The sequence below is a fragment of the Palaemon carinicauda genome, chromosome 37, assembly GCF_036898095.1.
Source record: "Palaemon carinicauda isolate YSFRI2023 chromosome 37, ASM3689809v2, whole genome shotgun sequence".
NCBI classification, from domain to species: Eukaryota; Metazoa; Arthropoda; class Malacostraca; order Decapoda; family Palaemonidae; genus Palaemon; species Palaemon carinicauda.
In genome coordinates this window covers 37,233,374-37,252,275 of record NC_090761.1, presented here as the reverse complement: position 1 = coordinate 37,252,275, position 18,902 = coordinate 37,233,374, and the positions used below count along the sequence as shown (strand labels likewise).

Here is an 18,902-nt window from a genome sequence, read left to right as displayed (position 1 = left end):
AGTACTAATATGAAAACGATTTGCTATCTAGCGAAGTTTAGCAACAATGGATCTATACTCATTTTTTTTTAAATGGGGCGCATTTGCACTGCCTCGCAGGGGTACCCTTTTAGCTCGGAAATGTTTCCTGCTATCTGATTGGTTAGAATTATCTTGTCCAGCCAATCAACAAGCAGGAATCTTTTTCGAGCTAAAAGGGCATCCCTGCGAGTTAGTGAAAATGCGTCTCATTAAAAAAAAAAAAATTGAGTATAGTTAATAGTTGCCAGGTGACCACAAATAAAAAACCAGGCATCGTCCTACTTTTACAAATAGGGTTGTAACTTAGCAAACAATAATAATAATAATAATAATAATAATAATAATAATAATAATAATAATAATAATAATAATACCTTGCCCCGTACGCTGGCAACTTCATCTCAAGTGTTTGATGAAAACCAAGACTTAACACCTTGTGTCGCGTTTTCCTTCCAAAAGGAGGTATATGACGAATAATAACAATGATGATAATCACAATAATAATAACGATATTAAGACAAATACAGTATATAACACATCACGCATAAGAAATGGCTAATAAATAAAATAAATAACGAGACGATATTCTAAAATGTGATGTTTCTTTTCAAAAGTAGATAATAGACAATATGAAATATGAATACAATTTTTAAACGTCTTCGCCTATAATATCATTATTGAAACCAACCAACCTCTACGCTTCGAAGCTAAACACGAAACTAATCATCCATAAGTTGAAAAAAAATCCTTCAATACAAATTTCTAGAAATCACATTTCCAAAATCTGATCTTCACAGAAATCAAAACATTACTTTGAATTTTGTATCCATAAATATGCAGGAATTCATATGTTTTTATTTGTAAAATTTGAATATCAAATGATAAGTTATAAAAATCTTAATCAAGACTCATTTCTTACTTTCCTCTTCACAGGGAGTGGAAGACGAGAGAAAGAAGGGCTAATGGGAAGAGGAAGAAATGGAATGAATAATTCTCGGCCTATGGCCAGCAAGAGACTCCTCCCAGTTTTCCATGAGCAAGAGGACCATCCCCCCGCTGCCCTGAAATTGACAGAGCAGAACGAGATTGAGTATGTTAGTAATATGGCTGTAATTACTGTAATAGAAAATAAGGGACTATTGTAATCATTACCGGAAAATATTGCAGTTCACGTTTTCAGGTAGAATCCAAAGCAATATACCTTCATAGAAGTAAATATACATTTGTATAAACACAGACACATATATAGGGATATAATGCATATATGTGTATGTGTCTATATACAATATATACACACATATATAAATATACATATACCTATTTATATATATATATATATATATATATGTAGCATAAACACACGCACATGTGTATATATATACATACACACACACATATATATATATATTATATGTATATATATAGCATAAACACACACATATGTATATATATATATATATATATATATATATATATATATATATATACCCACACACACATTAAACTATTGAACTCTCATATCTACCGTAAAGGCACAGGTTCGAGCCCTGGTCAAGGTAAGTGTACATAAGATATAGGATTTCCTTTGGACGTCAGTTGTTCCTCAGACACAAGAAAATTGATATTAAAGGCTTATTTGTGGCTGAATATCTCTTTCCTAAGAAACTACATATATCATACACACACACACACACACACACATATATATATATATATATATATATATATATATATATATATATATATATATTATAGTCACGGCATGGCTGGCATCTATAATCTTTGGGTTTATAGTCTATATTCTTTCACGCTTTATTTTATTCAATTGTTCAAAAATCACAGATGGGGGAGGAGGAGGCTAATTAAAAAAAAATCGTATACGCCGAGTAATTGGCCGAATACAATTTGGTGATAAAAGAACTTGATATAATCCTTAAAGCACCTTTTTTTTACTATGAAGCCGGTCTTGGGCAACTAGGCTTACTGGTTTTTGCTTTTAAGAGCTGCCTGTTACGAAAAAGAATTAAGATGTTCTTGGAGATTAAGATGGCCATATGCCAGCACTATCCCTTTCTACTGGATCAGTAAGTGTGGAATAGTGGGATTTTTGGATACGAACGGAAATGAAAATTCAAGTCCTTTCACGTAAGCTCAGAAAGGATTAATGGATTAATGATAAACTTCTTGACTTGGTGAACATCTTGTGTTCAGCGAAATAATAATAATAATAATAATAATAATAATAATAATAATAATAATAATAATAATAATAATAATAATAATAATAATGATAATAATAATAATAATATTTTTTCCACTATGTAACATAATGTAAGCATTCTCTGCAACAGACTTTCAAAAGATATACTATGAAAATACTGACCTTTTCTATTAGCATCACGGGAATCATCAAACCATCAAATCCATTTGTGAAGATTTTCATGAGTCTTAACGTTGAAAAAATATCATTAACCAAAGACTTCATTACAAGTATGATGCTTAACGTCATATGAATAAAAGTATTCATAACCGTCTAATAAACCAATGAACAGATATTACAAACACACTGTCGAAGGGATCACTGTCATAGAATACTTCCGAGGTAATTCTCCATTTTTTTTAATACAGGCCTCAGCTGACCATCCGCGTAGCAGCTGAAGAATGGGTCCCACACATCGCTGTTACTGAGGATTCCAACGGGGAAATCAAGATAAGAGGCCCTATGGCCAACCTTCTGAATGCCTTAGCAAAGTCGCTCAAGTTCAAGTGAGTAAAGTATGAGCTGAGGACTGGGGTAGAATAGAACCAGTTGTGGTGGCCTAATGGAAACGTCCCTGCCGGGCGATCGCCGGACTGGGGTTCAAATCTTCCCGGACAGTAGCATTCTGTTTGTAATACTATTATTATTATTATTATTATTATTATTACTTGCTTAGCTACAGCCCTAGTTGGAATAGCAGGATGCTATAAGCCCAGGGGCCCCAACAGGGAAAATAGCCCAGTGAGGAAAGGAAAAAAAGGAAAATTAAAATATTTTAAGAATAGTTACAACACCAATATAAATATTTCCTATATAAACTAAAAACACTTTAACAAATCAAGAGGAAAAGAAACTAGATAAAACAGTGTGCCCGAGTGTACCCCCAAGCAAGAGAACTCCAACCCAAGATAGTGGAAGACCATGGTAGAGAGGTTATGGCACTACCCAAGACTAGAGAATAATGGTTTGATTTTGGAGTGTCCTACTCATAGAAGAGCTGCTTACCATAGCTAAATAGTCTCTTCTACCTTTACCAAGAGGAAAGTGACCACTGAACATTTACAGTGCAGTGGTTAACCCTTTGGGTGAAAGAAGAATTGTCTGGTAATCTCAGTGTTGTCAGATGTTTGAGGACAGAGGAGAATCTGTAATGAATAGACCAGACTATTCGGTATATGTGTAGGCATAGAGAAAGTGAACCGTAACCAGAGAGAAGGATCCAATGTTGTACTGTCTGGCCAGTCAAAGGACCCCATAACTCTCCAGCGGAATACACTTAATTCTAAGAGTCAGGCCTTCTCCAACACGAGGCTCAATACTACATAATATTCTGGAAGCTTTATTCAAGCTGTGACCAAGTTGTGGAATGATATTCCTATTAGGGTAGTTGAATCGATAGAACTTCAAAAGCTCAAACTTGCAGGAAATGTTTTTATGTTGAACAGGCTGACAGTTTTTTTTTATAGTTTATATATGAAATACATATGTTTTAATATTGTTAATATTCTTAAAATATTGTCTTTTAATTATCGCATGAATTAGTTTATTTATTTCCTTATTTAATTTGTCACCGGGCTACTTTTCCCTGTTGGATCCCTTGGGCTTATAGCATCCTGTTTTTCCAACTAGGAATAATAATAATAATAATAATAATAATAATAATAATAACACATTTATTGCATTAAAGACAGTTTCATAACAACTATGAGTATGGATTGTAAATATTTCAAGTTAACTATCAAAAGAAATGATATTCGTTTAACATAATAAATAAAGAAGAGATAATAAATCTTGCACATTTTGTGAAAATCAGATGTAATTAACGTACAAACTTAATAATAGATTTCATTTGAAACAAGACTGATGAAAAGATTAACGATAATGATGTTAGTAGGTATTTAAACATAACCAATGAAAGGAAAAATAAGAGAAAATATGGACGCGATTTTCTCCAATTAGTGAGAGAAAACATAAACCAACTGAATGATTTACAATAAAATCAACTTGCACTCTTCCTGATAGACTGGAAAGTACGATGGAGAAGGATTGTGAAATAAGATTAAGGTCAAGGTACGAATCGAACTATTTTTCAATGCTTTTATGAACATGCGAAAATTGGTGTTCATATCCCTGAATAAAAAAAAAAAAACAATACCTTCATTTACAAATTTATTATAAAATATTTAATTACCGATTTCAAAGGGAGAAAGAGGATATGAAAATTCCTAAAACTTATATAGTTCAAGTTGAAGATGCTCATGTTCCAAATACATAACAGGTAAAAACATTAAAAAAACGATATTTATAAATTTATTGAAAACAAAAAAATAATTGCTGATTTCAAAGGGGGAAAAGAGTATATGCAAATTTCTATGATATAAATAGTTTATATTAGGTTGCATATAGTGGTAAGATACTAAATCGTAAGCAACGACTTCTACATAATATTTGGTGATGTTATAATACCCATTAAATAGATATGTGTTAGTTCGGCCACCTGACGGTGCATGGGGCATCCCTACGTCTTCAGGAGACTGGAATGGCATGATTGGAATGGTCAAGAGAAACGTAAGTATTTAGCCATTCGCAACATTGATATGTTTGACAAATATCACAAAATTTTAATTTAGTATAATGCGATAGTAATAAATGTATGGACGTTTATAATTTTCATTACTATTAAACTTTGCTGAAATATGACATACAATAGTGTATTTGACTTGTGAAATAAGTGTTTGCTAGCTTAGAAAGATTAATTTCTCTCTCAGATGGGACACTATAATGGTGTACACTATACCCCATTTTATAAAGGAATCGCCATTCAAGGGACAACTTATATAGCAATGATACAGTCAAGACCATTCAATATATAATCCTGAATACGTACACTTTCGAACACACACACACACACACACACACACACACATATATATATATATATATATATATATATATATATATATATATATATTATATATATATATACTTACTTATTTATTTATATATATATATATATATATATATATATACAGTACTTACGTATATACAATATATATGTATAAATGTATGTATGTACGTCTGAAAACAATTACAAATAAAAGTATATTCTGAAAAAAATATATCAATTACAATTGCAATAATATTGTTGTACCGTATATGTGAATGTGGAGCATGTGCATTTAATACAACATGAGGCAAAGAGACTTAAGCATGAAAACTGGCGCAAAGTGGATCACAAAATAGTATGACAATTAAATTAGTTGAAATAAATGGAGTGAACTGACTGACGAACATAACATTATTCTGAAAAGAAATGGAATTAAAAAGAGTTAGATATTGTAATAAAAAGACTAATGGTGCAAGTATTAAAAGGAAGAAAAGAAGCAGGAGGAACTTAAAAAAAAAAAAAATACATATGTTTCTCTTCCTCTTTTTCAGGAAGCAGACATTGCTCTGGGACCTTTCGGTCTCACGTACTCCAGATCCCGTGTGGTAGATTTTTCCTCTCCCATCCTCATTGACTACTACAGGATTTTGGTCAAACGCCCGAGATCGGAGCCTGATCCTTGGGGATTCCTGCGTCCTTTTAGGTAAGTCACAGAGAGAGAGAGAGAGAGAGAGAGAGAGAGAGAGAGAGAGAGAGAGAGAGAGAGAGAGAGAGAATTTCTATAATTCACTCTTTTTCGAGAATTATTGTAAAATTGTATGGAGAAATATTACAAGAAATATTACAAAATATTCGTAGCACTTAAGAAAAAATCTCATGCGAATATGAAATCTTTAAAAACAAAGGCTTCCAAAATCTGAATGCAATTGTTACAGGTATTTTCATAAGCCGAATCTTTCTTATTTCCAGGTGGTATCCCATGATACCTACAAACATGGCTGTTTTAATAATACTTCTTATCAAATTACTAAGATCCTCTTCGATGTCATAACATCTAAATTTTAAAATAATCACGATATATTTGTATTCCAGCTGGGGTGTCTGGATAGGTCTTGTACTGAGCTTGTGCGCAGCGACTTTGTTGGTCTACGTTACTAAGTACAATTGGATGGCCGACTCACAACACAGAGGGACGACTGGAAATATTCAAGCGCTCATGAAACTGTTCTATGAACTCTATTCATCTCTGATGACTCAGCGTAAGTATCACGATTATTTCATAAAGATATTAACCGAATAAGTAGATATCGAGCAGAGAATTAAAAGCTTAATAACCGTCACGCCAAAACAGTGACGTCACCTAGAGGCTGAACTGGAAAGCTCTTAGTTACAAGCTGTTTTCACATAACAAGGCGTGTTCGTCAAAACGGAGATATAGCGTTAATTGAAAAAAAAAACACTCAGTCACAAGGTGGCCATTTATATACTATACAGTATATATATATATATATATATATATATATATATATATATATATATATATATATATATATATATATATATGTATTATATATATACATATATATGTGTGTATACGTATATATATAATATATATACATATATGTATATATATATATATATATATATATATATATATATATATATTCATATATATATACACACACACACACACACACACACATATATATATATATATATATATATATATATATATATATATATATATATATATATATATATATACATATATATAAACTCATTGAACAATTCTCTACGTACAGCTTTAACATGGATACCAACAAGAGACAGCCTACGAGTTGCGGTCTGTTTCTGGCTTTTTGTGGTTCTGGTCTTCAGCCGAGTGTTCAGTTCCTCCCTCACCTCACTTCTGGCCGTAAGAAACGTTCCCATCAAATACGATTACTTGAGGCAAGTCATAGACGACCCTAAAATGAATCTCATCTTCGAGAAAGCCACTGCTTTGGTGGAGCATATGTCGGTAAGTTACCGAAGTAAAATGTGTGTTATCTCTCTCTCTCTCTCTCTCTCTCTCTCTCTCTCTCTCTCTCTCTCTCTCTCTCTCTCTCTCTCTCTACCTTAAACACACATATCTAATCCACTGCAGGTTAAATGCCTCAGATATGTCCTTCCATTCTGTTTATGGTCTTTCCATACCAAACTATACTAGCAAATTTTCTTAGCTCGTCAATCCATTGTTTCCTCTTCTTTCCCCTGCTTTCTTTGCAATCTCTTGGGACCTATTCTGTAATTCTTAATGTTCTTTTATCATCTGTCAATTTCATAATATGTCCTGCCAATGTCCATTTGTTTTTCTTACATGTTATTATTTCATATATATATATATATATATATATATATATATATATATATATATATATATATATATATATATATATATAAATTGTACTCTTAAAAAGGTTCTATGGTTATTCATAAGGCATTTATTGTATATTACGTAAAATTAGTGAGCTTTAAAATAAATGATACATGATAGCTGATTAAGACCATAATATCCTCACCAAATGGTTACTTACTTTTAGAACAAAATCAAATGACATTACTTCATTATTTCATTCGCTGACTTTCTTGTTGCTTTGACTAGTTGCGGAGAAATCTGACCTTTTGAATGAAAATAGCATTTATTCTTTATTTGCTCTCAATATTCTTATTGTATTCTTTATTTGTTTGTTTGTTTAATGATAACTATGTCTATGCCATCAAATACTGAGAATATAGAATATTTTTTCAATATTTTTTTTTCTATAAGTGGTTATTTCTACTTTATTTTATTCATCATTTGTGTGCACACATCTCGGTAACTTCATTCATTGCATGCTTGTATAAACAACATTAATCCCTGCATTTATACACTGCTTATTTGATCAAAATATTTATTTTAATGTGAACAATACTTTTGCTTATTCATCGATTTTGGGTAACCAATTTACTTAACCTTTTCACTTGTTTATAACAAGCTCTCGTTCTTTAAAGAAATTGCCTCATTTCCTTTATTTCACTTTTCCTTTGTTTATAAGAATCTCTTGATCTTTCAAAACATCGACAGAAAGTGGAGAGCGGAATATACAGAGAGTTGGCAGACGTTGGCAAAGTTGGACGCTCGCATTTCTTAGCTTCCTCGAAACTGTACGACGCAGCCTATGCCGACGTGCGTCACAAGCAGTATGCTCTGCTGGTTGAGGACGTCACCTGCAGGAAGGTCTTCTCGGATGATTTTACAAAATACGGTGAGGATGAGCAGATCTCTCTCTCTCTCTCTCTCTCTCTCTCTCTCTCTCTCTCCCCGTTTTGTTGGGGAGTTTCAGTTCAAGTTTACCAGACAGTATATATTACGTACAGAATGATAACTTAAACTTGAATGTTAAGATATTACTTTCAATTTCTATAGAGCAAATATCGTCACCCTCATAAACTAATTGCCTAAGTCATTTTGTCCACTTGTTGGGAACTCAAAAAAAAAAACCTTCTCATTTCCTAATTCTTTATATCATTGTCTTGAGTTTCAATTCACAAATTCTTAGCAGAAGAATTTGTGAATTAGAATTTTCTAATTGAAGCTCAATACAATGATATAAAGAATTAGGAAATGAGAAGGTTTTTTTTTATTTCCCAACAAGTGGAGAAAATGACTTGGGCAGTTAGTTTATGAGGGTGACGATATGTTGAACTTATAAATGCCTAGTTTTCAATTATTTAATTTGCATTAAGGCTATAAAAAACCACTCGTATTTTCATAAAACAGATTATATGTAAGCAAATCATTACCTTCATGAATTTTCCAAAACCCATATCACTTTCATTCCTTAGGTCGTTGCGACTTTTACATCGGAAAGGAGAAATACTGGCCCTTGATATTCTGCTTGATTGGCAAGAAAGGTTATCCTCTCATGAAAGCTATCAACGAGAAGTGAGTTGCACAGGAAAGTCAGTTTACAATAAGATTTAATCTATCGGTATTTTTCACTGGTAATTGAATCTGTAGAACTTCAAAAGTTCAAACTTGCAGCAAATATTTTTATGTTGAACAGGCTGTCATAAGTCTTTTTATAGTTTATATAGGACATATGTGTTTTGTTGTTATTGTTTTCAAAATATTTTATTGTTAATTTTTTCTCCTGTTTATTTATTTCCTTATTTTCTTTCCTCACTGGGCTATTTTTCCCTGTTGGAGCCCTTGGGATTATAGCATCTTGCTTTTCCAGCTATGGCGGTGCTTGGCTAATAATAATAATAATAATAATAATAATAATAATAATAATAATAATAATAATAAAACAATAATAATAATGGGGATACGCATGACATTAAGCATGTGTAAGAGAGTGGAATGGATACACAAGGAGAATATATATGTATAAATATGTTAGTAAGTAGCCAGATACACAAAGTTAAAAATATGGATTAATAAGAAAAGCAGTATCCATGAAATCATGAGGAGATTTAATTCATGGAAAAGATTTTCTTAATACTGGAGAACTAGGGTGTAATACACAACTAACTCACAGTTGTTTTCTAAGTTAATCTCTAAAAGTAATTTATGTTGTACAAAACTTTTCGTTTTTAATGCAATAATCTTTTCATTCGTCCATGCAAAAGCTTACTGGCGTGTATATACATATATATATATATATATATATATATATATATATATATATATAGAGAGAGAGAGAGAGATATATATATATATATATATATATATATACACACAAACATATATATATATAGATATATATATGTATTTACATATATATATATATATATATATGTGCATATATATGTATATATATATATATTATATATATATATATATATATATATATATATATATATATATATATATATATACACACACACACGTCATGAAGTTCTATTTTGTACTCTGCGTATAATGGTATGGGAGTTTCTCCACGCAATTTTCGATTCTGCTCCCTGAAACTTCCCCTACTGCTATTAAAGTATCTCTCTTGCAATTTCTAGAAGAAAAACCAGACATGGATCGTCAGGTTGACTCTTTTCAGGATTTGTTCAGCTTGGGTGATATATGAGAAATGGAACTGAAGAACTCATGAGTGGGAGGTTAAGTTTAAGATGGAGAATGATATTTTCTTAAAAGTCTGTTACTTTAAATGCTCACTTGACTTTTATTTAATACTCCCTATGCCTCGGAAGTTTAAATCAACTAACAAAACAGCCAGTCAATTAATTTCAACTACAACTATATATATATATATATATATATATATATATATATATATATATATATATAATTCAGTATACACACATCTATGTATGTATGTGTACAGATGTATATGTATATATGTTGCTTAAAAACCACAACACTAAACTCTTCTGTCTCTCCTTCAAGGTGATTAAACTAGTCTAGGAGAGACAGCAGAGTTTAATCTTGTGGTTTTTAAGCAACATATATACATATACTTCTGTACACGTACATACATAGATGTGTGTATACTGCATATGTATGTATGTATGTATGTATATATATATATACACACATATATATATATATATATATATATATATATATATATATACATACATATATATATATACATACATACATACATACGTATACTTGTGTGTATTATTGGATGTATATTCAATATATATATATATATATATATATATATATATATATATATATATATTGAAAATCCTAACTCAAATATTTACTTGGGCAATAAATCTACATCCTAAATAAAATACAGATTAGATAAGTTCATCAACGCTGCCAAAAATTCGTTCTTAAGCAGTTGCATGTTTATAGAGATGAGGTAAATAACGCATCAATCTATTACTATCACTTGCTAAGCTACAACCCTAATTTAAAAAAAAATAAGATGCTATGAGCCCAAGGTATCCAACAGGGAAAATAGCTCGAGGAGGAAAGGCGATAAGCAATAGAACTCTAATCCAAGACAGTGGAACACCATGGTACAGAGGTTACGGCACTACCATAGACTAGGGTTTGATTTTGGAGTGTACCATAACTAAAGTCTCTTTTACCCTTACCAATACCAATTTGATATATTTTCTATCAATGTTTTTTGTGAAATGATCGATTTGGTTATCAAGACATGAAAATTTGCATCAAATCTGCTCCATGCATTTCGCCGAATTCAAGTTTTGTTGCTCATCAGTCAGTTGGTATGTTTGTACACAAAAAAGGAATTGTACATGATAAGTACATTTACCATAGACAGGATTCCATCTAATATCTTTAGATCTAGGTACATAAGTGACATTTGATTTATTCCTGGTGTTTTCAAGACAAATATAATTTGATTTCATCTCAGCTTCAAATAATCTCGTTGCATTGAGACTTTTGTACTTATAATCGAAATCAACTCATCTCCACCTTGATAGACAATTGCCAGGTAACGTAGTGTAACTGTTTTGGTCTTTTTGTCAATAACTCATTCGTGATTTACTTTCTTATATAATTTCAAATATCAAATTAAGAGGAAATATCATATACAGTATCTACCCAGATCAGGATGTGAACCCATACCATTGAATATTTGTACTTAAGTGACAGTTGACGTTGGCCTATCGATGCTATCAAGAGTAAGAGTTAATTCAGTATTATGGAGTATTTGTTTCTTTAGATGTGTTTTTACTTATATTTACTTTTAAATTTATACCACAATTCCTTCGTAGGATTGGAAGGATGACCTCTCATGACCTCTACTTCAAATGGTTAGGATACGAGTTGCCCAACGCGACGGCTTGTTTGAAAGCCACCACTAGAGTCACGGTCAACGAAGCTTATGATCTCACAGGTCTTTGGGTAAGTTCGAAAAATAAGTTACGCATATATTCTGCTTCCCCTTAGCTGTATAAACACGATATTATTGTATATCCGTTTTTATTGTGAATCGGATGATTTCACCAATATGACGAAAGTACTAACTCCTGATGAATCTTTTCACTTTTCATTTACCCATAAAATATTTTTTTTCGGAATTATTTTCAAAGAAAAATCTTCGGTGTCCTTGGTATTTTGGAAAATGTTGTTGCTGACCAATTGCAGTGTCAACAACTTCATCTTATTTACCAACTTTATATTTTACCGTCACAAGCAGTGACTGAATTTATTGAAAATAAAACTCAGAAGGAAACAAATTAGCTTAAAGTACTTTCACCGAAATTAACATGATATTCTTTTAGGGTTAAGCATATACGAATGAGCTAAGAGTTGATTTGTGTTCACCTGCATGTTACAGTACCAAATTCATCTTGCGATTTATTAATGACATATCATGAACATGACACGTGCTTAACGTCTTTAATACCTTAATGGCAACTCGCTTACAATAACATTTGATATGGGTTTTCATATGTTATATTACAACATCTTATCTTACCTTTTGCTTCTCTATAGGGAGTCTTCACGCTCTTCTCTGGAGGGATCGTACTGTCATTTACGGCACTTCTGCTTGAGATAATATTCGTTGGAGTACAGAAGTAGTGCCTGAAAAGAAAGGAAAATTACCTCTAATGACCCTAATAGCCTAAAGATCTTGTACACAAGATTTCAAAACTATTACCTGTTTAATTCACAAAATCATTCTAGTTTTGAACGCAGCGGAATAGATTTCAAATAAATTAGCTTGACATATACTTTATAACAACCGAATAAAAGACATGAACGAAAAACGTGGTTTTTATTAACCTTTCACTCTACAGATGAGTTTAAAAGTAAAAAATTAGAACGGTGAAGATAAAATATAGTTTTCTAAATTTACTAATATATTCATGCAGCTGTGATCCATATATTCCTATGATTTCTATGATTCATATATCTTAGTTGTTTAGTTGCTTTTGTTTTGCCTTTTATATTAGGAATAATAAAAGTTCTTTAAAAATGGTATATAATATTGCTATGTTTTATGGAAAAAAATTATCCCATGGCTAAATAAGAACATCAACTTTGAATAATCAGGAATATAATGATTGATGATTTCAGATTGCACGAACTGACTGTGGTAGCACTTTATTGGAAAAAAAAAAAAAAAAAAAAAACCAAACACACACACACCATAATCTGGAATAAGTCCGAATCAAATATGTAGTATTGCCTTAACCTATAACTCATGTCTGAATGTATATACTTCTAATGTATTTGTTCGGCACTTGTTTGGAAAAGTGTACAAGTACTGTGCTACTGACTTTTGGGTAAAAGCCGGAAAACGTAGATTCATTCATACTGTGCAAATAAGACCGAAGATATGGATATCGTATGAATATGCAGTACTGTAGTTATTCATTATGTGGCGGGATGTCACAACAACCACCACCACGCCCTTTAATCATTCTTATAGACAATATTCTCAACAAAACAAACTTTCCCTTTACGTTATCAGCCACTGGATTTTTGAACAGAAGGGAAATAAAAACGAAACCTAACCTTAACAACTATATTCCTTAACAACTATTTCCTTAACACTAAAACCCAACCACATTCAAAATACAGTTCACTAGTATTATGATAATGGTTACTCAAAAATCCTTAAACTAAAACCATAACAAACAACACAGAAAAACTTGAAATACAAAATAATAAAACAATCACATCCACATAAACCCTAAGATAAATGCTAAAAATTAAAACCAAAATGCACTGCAACCAAATGAATATGTTTATAAATGTATAGTTATTGACGTAGAAACCGTCCTCCGCACATAAGCTGAACAGTCCTCGGCACAGCCAACAAATCTGTGGCAAATAGATCAATATTCATTTCCAGTCAACTCGACTGAGCAATCACTTAATGGTCGTCATCATCATCATCATCATGAGCATTCTAAGCCATGTCCCTTTTTAACAGGTCCGGTCTTTCCAAGTACAGTATATTGCAAATCCCTAGAGTATTCAATTTTCAGTCCTAAAAAAAAAAAAAAAATTCCGAGACTTCAAAGGAGGAATCACGGCCGGCAAATAAGAAGAAAAAACAATCACAAACACTCCTAGCTAACTAAACTTTTGCACTATAATCAAAGATAAATAATAACCTTTCTATCATTCAGAGAATCACCCCAAGCAAAGATAAATAGAAATACTGTACTTACTGATATAGAAATAAACACTTCCAAGCTGGTCGAAATGATTATAAATAAATCCAGCATTCGCAACACACTGCCTCTGGCTGCAGTCAAATAAAAGATAAAGCATTTGACCAAACCATTCACCACTGTCCTAACCTAGCTACAAACAACCTCAACTATACCCAAAGTCTTTCCCACAAAAAACAACCATTACATTAACAACCCTCTCTCTCTCTCTCTCTCTCTCTCTCTCTCTCTCTCTCTCTCTCTCTCTCTCTCTCTCTCTCTCTCTCTCTCTCTCAAAAGGATTTGGCAAACCTCGAAAAAAAAAAGATCCTCCACAATTACATCTTTCATATGGTATTCTTCATTATGCAAAATACAATGGTTAAGATTTTCTAGATAAAGAGCAGTTAGAATTTGCTAGACAAAAATTAAAACATACGAGTGACATGCAAACTGATAGGCTAGCAAATAAGTCTTCCACACAGGAAAATAACGCATGCACTTTTAGAACAAGAGAGAATGACATCTTAAAAAATGGGTCTCACAGTAGGAGAAACTTAAGAAATCCTTCAGTAGAAGAAACTTAAGAATTCCTGATTACGCGAATTTCTGATTACTCAGTATTTCTTATAAGAAATTCAAAACCTACTTCCAAATAAATTCAGTAGAAGATACTGTAACCTAATAAAACAATGTAGTTTCTTACTACGTAGAATAAAAAAAATAAAGGTGAGGATAAAGTATTGTACTAATTAAAACTTAAACCCATAGGCAATGAGTAGAAGATCTTTAGTTAATAAGTGCTAGTCTACAAAAAAAGGAGAATAGATTACTGTACCTGGCGATATGAAATCGATAAAAAAAAAGTCAGGAGACTTCCAATAAATAATTATGAAAATTTCTTTTGTCTGTCTTGAAAACTATTTTTTTCTATTATCACTTTCATTTAAAATCTATTGTTCGACTTACCAACAGTAACTCTTCGTGTAGGATGACGTACCTGTCGATATAAAATCGATGAAAAAAAAGTCAGGAGACTTTCAATACAAAAATTATGAAAATCTCTTTTGTCTGTCTGTCTGTCTGTCTGGAAAACTATTTTTTTTCTATTATCACTTTCATGTAAAATCTCTTGTTCGACTTACCAACAGTAACTCTTTGAACTTTCGTGTAGGATGACGTATTAGAAACATTTAGCAACTCAGCGATGAGCTGTATCCACATAAAAGATTTACAGAATTTCCCTCTTCTTTTCTTATAAATTTGGACTTAAAGAGACAATCTTAAGTAAGTAACTGTTATACTCTGCATCACACATTTAGCTCCCCACAAATTTGGCATCTTTTGGAATCGAAGAGGTGAATTAGCTCTGAAGCAACGTTGTCCATTAAGTTCCACAGTTGAAATCTTGGATTGGAAGTCTATAATCCCACACCTATTTACAGCACAAGAATGTAGTGTATTAGTGTATTTTGTAGAAGTTAATTAATTCACAGGAGATGCAGTAGATCATTTTGATTCCTGTGTTTAACCATGAGTATCAGGAATGTGTTTGCAAGGGAGTAGAAGAGAACCTGGATACACCGGAGCTGGATTTAGATAGATAACCTTCTATCGGCCATTCATTAGTTCAAATTTCTTTTAGAGTTTTTCAAAATACTATTTACCCTAAGTTTCATATCCTCCTTACCACTATACTTTATTGTTCCATTTCAAAGCTAAGTTAGCTTGCTTTACTATATGTTGCATCATTTCTGGCACATACAGTAGTAGAAAAAAACAGACACATCACAATTTTTCTTTTAAACCAGCATTGATTGATTAATATATGTATGATATCACAATAGCTATGTTCACCGGGGTTGTCTTTAAACTAAAAGAATAATATGTATCCATTGAACTTTGGAAGTATCCTAGCAGTCTCCGGGAACCAGTTGGCTGCTGAGAATTTAGTAATAAAGTCTTGTGATTAGAATCCTTAAATCAGGATTCAGGCTCCAAATAACTGAATGTACAGTATGTAAGGAATATGGGTAGTGCAGCCCAGTTCCTTCCAACGATTGAAATTGATTTTTTAATTTCAGTTATCTGGTTCTGAAATAAATTTCCTCGAAGATGGAGGATGCCAGAAAATTTTTAATCAATCAATCAATCAATCCTCGAAGATGGAATTATTGGATTACGGACCAGTGAATTATTCGTTTAAAATTAAATACCTGATGGTCTTAGAATATAAAATCCAATTTGAAATGTTTCTTTTACACTCCGTATTCAATTCTAGGATACGTGGAATGAAGAAGGTTTCATAAGAAGAAAAGCAGATATTTTAAATGGTATATTTCCGAATAAAATTTCTCATAATAACATACTGTAGATGGCTCTAGAAAATTTTTATCATGATAAGTGGCTTCAATTTTGATTAGGTGCAAAAATTACAAACTTCTATCATATTTCAGGCCCCTATTCACCTGGTATGTATATTGCAAATGCAAAGATACAAAAATATCTATGGCTGCATTTAACACAAGTTCTATAGATATATATTAAATTTCTTTTATATCACCTTCCTGATTGGAAACTAGGCTTAAGAAGGTAATGATAACCTCAGATTAACAGGAATCTGATAATGTATATGCATGTATGTATATATATATATATATATATATATATATGTATATATATATATATATATACATATATATATATATATATATATATATATATATATATCTACACTCACATTCAACAGCAACAAATGCCACCGTTTCTAGTTCACTGCAGGAAAAATGGCTCTGACATGGACTTTTATATATAAACAGTATACATATATAAATATATATATATATATATATATATATATATATATATATATATATATGTGTGTGTGTGTGTGTGTGTATATATATGTTTTTATACGGTATATATATTCTTGATTATACATATAAATATATATATATATATATATATATATATATATATATATATATATATATATATATATATATGCCATTATCAACTGGTCTGCTATTAGAAGTTCAAACATGCTGTGAATCTTTGTAATATCTTTACAAACATCCCACTAATCAAGATATTAGAATATGCACCTTTTTATTCATTATTCAATGAAAAATAACTTTTTCAAAGAAGTTCTTCAAGCTTGCGACGAACTAAGAATGTTTAAATTCCAAAACTATTACAGCACTTCTAAAATAGCATCTCCCGTAATTAGCATAATTGCAGTTTTTTTTTTTCCAGTCTGTTTACTCAACTATCTCTGGTCCTCAAGAAAAGCAACAACCTATAGTGTTCAAACTACCCTGGAAGTTATCTAAGTTTGGTTCGAAATAGTAAGAAAAATCTTATAAGTTCAATAAAATAATTTTTTATCATGGTTGTGATGTTATCGATTTATCGAGTTGAAAAAGTGTGCAACTATATGATTAGAAAATATATAATTTACAGTATTAAATCAGCATTAGATTTTTTTTGGAGAGAGAGAGAGAGAGAGAGAGAGAGAGAGAGAGAGAGAGAGAGAGAGAGAGAGAGAAGAAGAAGGATATATTATTGTTGATGGTTGTATCACTGTTATTATAATAATCATTTCTATTATTTTTATTATCATTACTATTAATACAGCATAGTTCACTACTGTCTTTATTATCATCCACCATTTATCACATGCATGAAACAAGTTATTCATCCTATACAAACAATGCCAGGTTGATAGGTGTGCTATAGTCAGTGAGATGACTTCAATCACAAAATCCCCGGATCACATGGCACAACTGTGTGTGTATGTGTGTGTGTGTATATATGTATGTATATATATATATATATATATATATATATATATATATATATATATATATATATATATATATATATATATATATATATATATAATTCATTTTATGATAATACCGAAATCCTATTTATACCTCTTTTCATAATCATAGGACCATCTTTACTTTTGTAATTCCTTATTCAGTAACAATATGGTCGGAACACCACTGAAATTAGATTTCTGACTTCCAGTCTCTTTGGTCCACCTGCCAGTTGAATGAAGGAGGAGATATACTGACATTAACATGCTTAGGTCATTAACAGTTGTCGCCTTTTGAGCCAGAAATGAGGAAATTCTGTGTAGATTCTGTGTTATCAATTCTGGACGTTATGTTATCTCATTCTGATCTGCAGTTGGTTGGGTAAGTGACCTCATACATCTGGGAGCCGCATTTGGCATCTTTACTCTTGTGTTCTGTGGATGCGATACAGCTGAACTGGATCTGTCGAAGAGTCATGTTGTGGAACACCTTTATATACCACATTGATACATACATACATACACACACATATATATATAATATATATATATACACACACACACACATATATATATATATATATATATATATATATATATATATATACTGTATATATAATATATATATATATATATATATATATATATATATATATATATATATATATTTATATATATACACCGATACATACGTATATATATATACATATATATATATATATATATATATATATATATATCTATACATATATATATACATATATATATACACACACACA

At 31.2% G+C, this 18,902-nt stretch overlaps 2 protein-coding genes across 2 annotated transcripts in view; one reads left to right on the top strand and one right to left on the bottom strand.

Moving 5' to 3' along the window:
- Positions 1-2,743: 2,743 nt before the first annotated feature.
- LOC137629279 (glutamate receptor ionotropic, kainate glr-3-like) lies at positions 2,744-12,717 on the top strand. Its single transcript, XM_068360540.1, has 9 exons — positions 2,744-2,787; positions 4,759-4,849; positions 5,720-5,871; positions 6,261-6,427; positions 6,971-7,188; positions 8,275-8,455; positions 9,036-9,135; positions 11,907-12,036; positions 12,631-12,717. Exons 1-9 carry the CDS (start codon positions 2,744-2,746, stop codon positions 12,715-12,717), a joined length of 1,170 nt encoding a protein of 389 aa, XP_068216641.1.
- A 5,495-nt stretch (positions 12,718-18,212) lies between these two features.
- Positions 18,213-18,902, bottom strand: part of LOC137629580 (hemolymph clottable protein-like) — a 69,559-nt gene continuing 68,869 nt past the window's right edge. Inside the window, exon 37 of the mRNA XM_068361022.1 lies at positions 18,213-18,586. Coding sequence (XP_068217123.1) covers positions 18,482-18,586 — 105 coding nt within the window. The 3' untranslated portion in view covers positions 18,213-18,481. The remainder of the gene's footprint in view (positions 18,587-18,902) is intronic.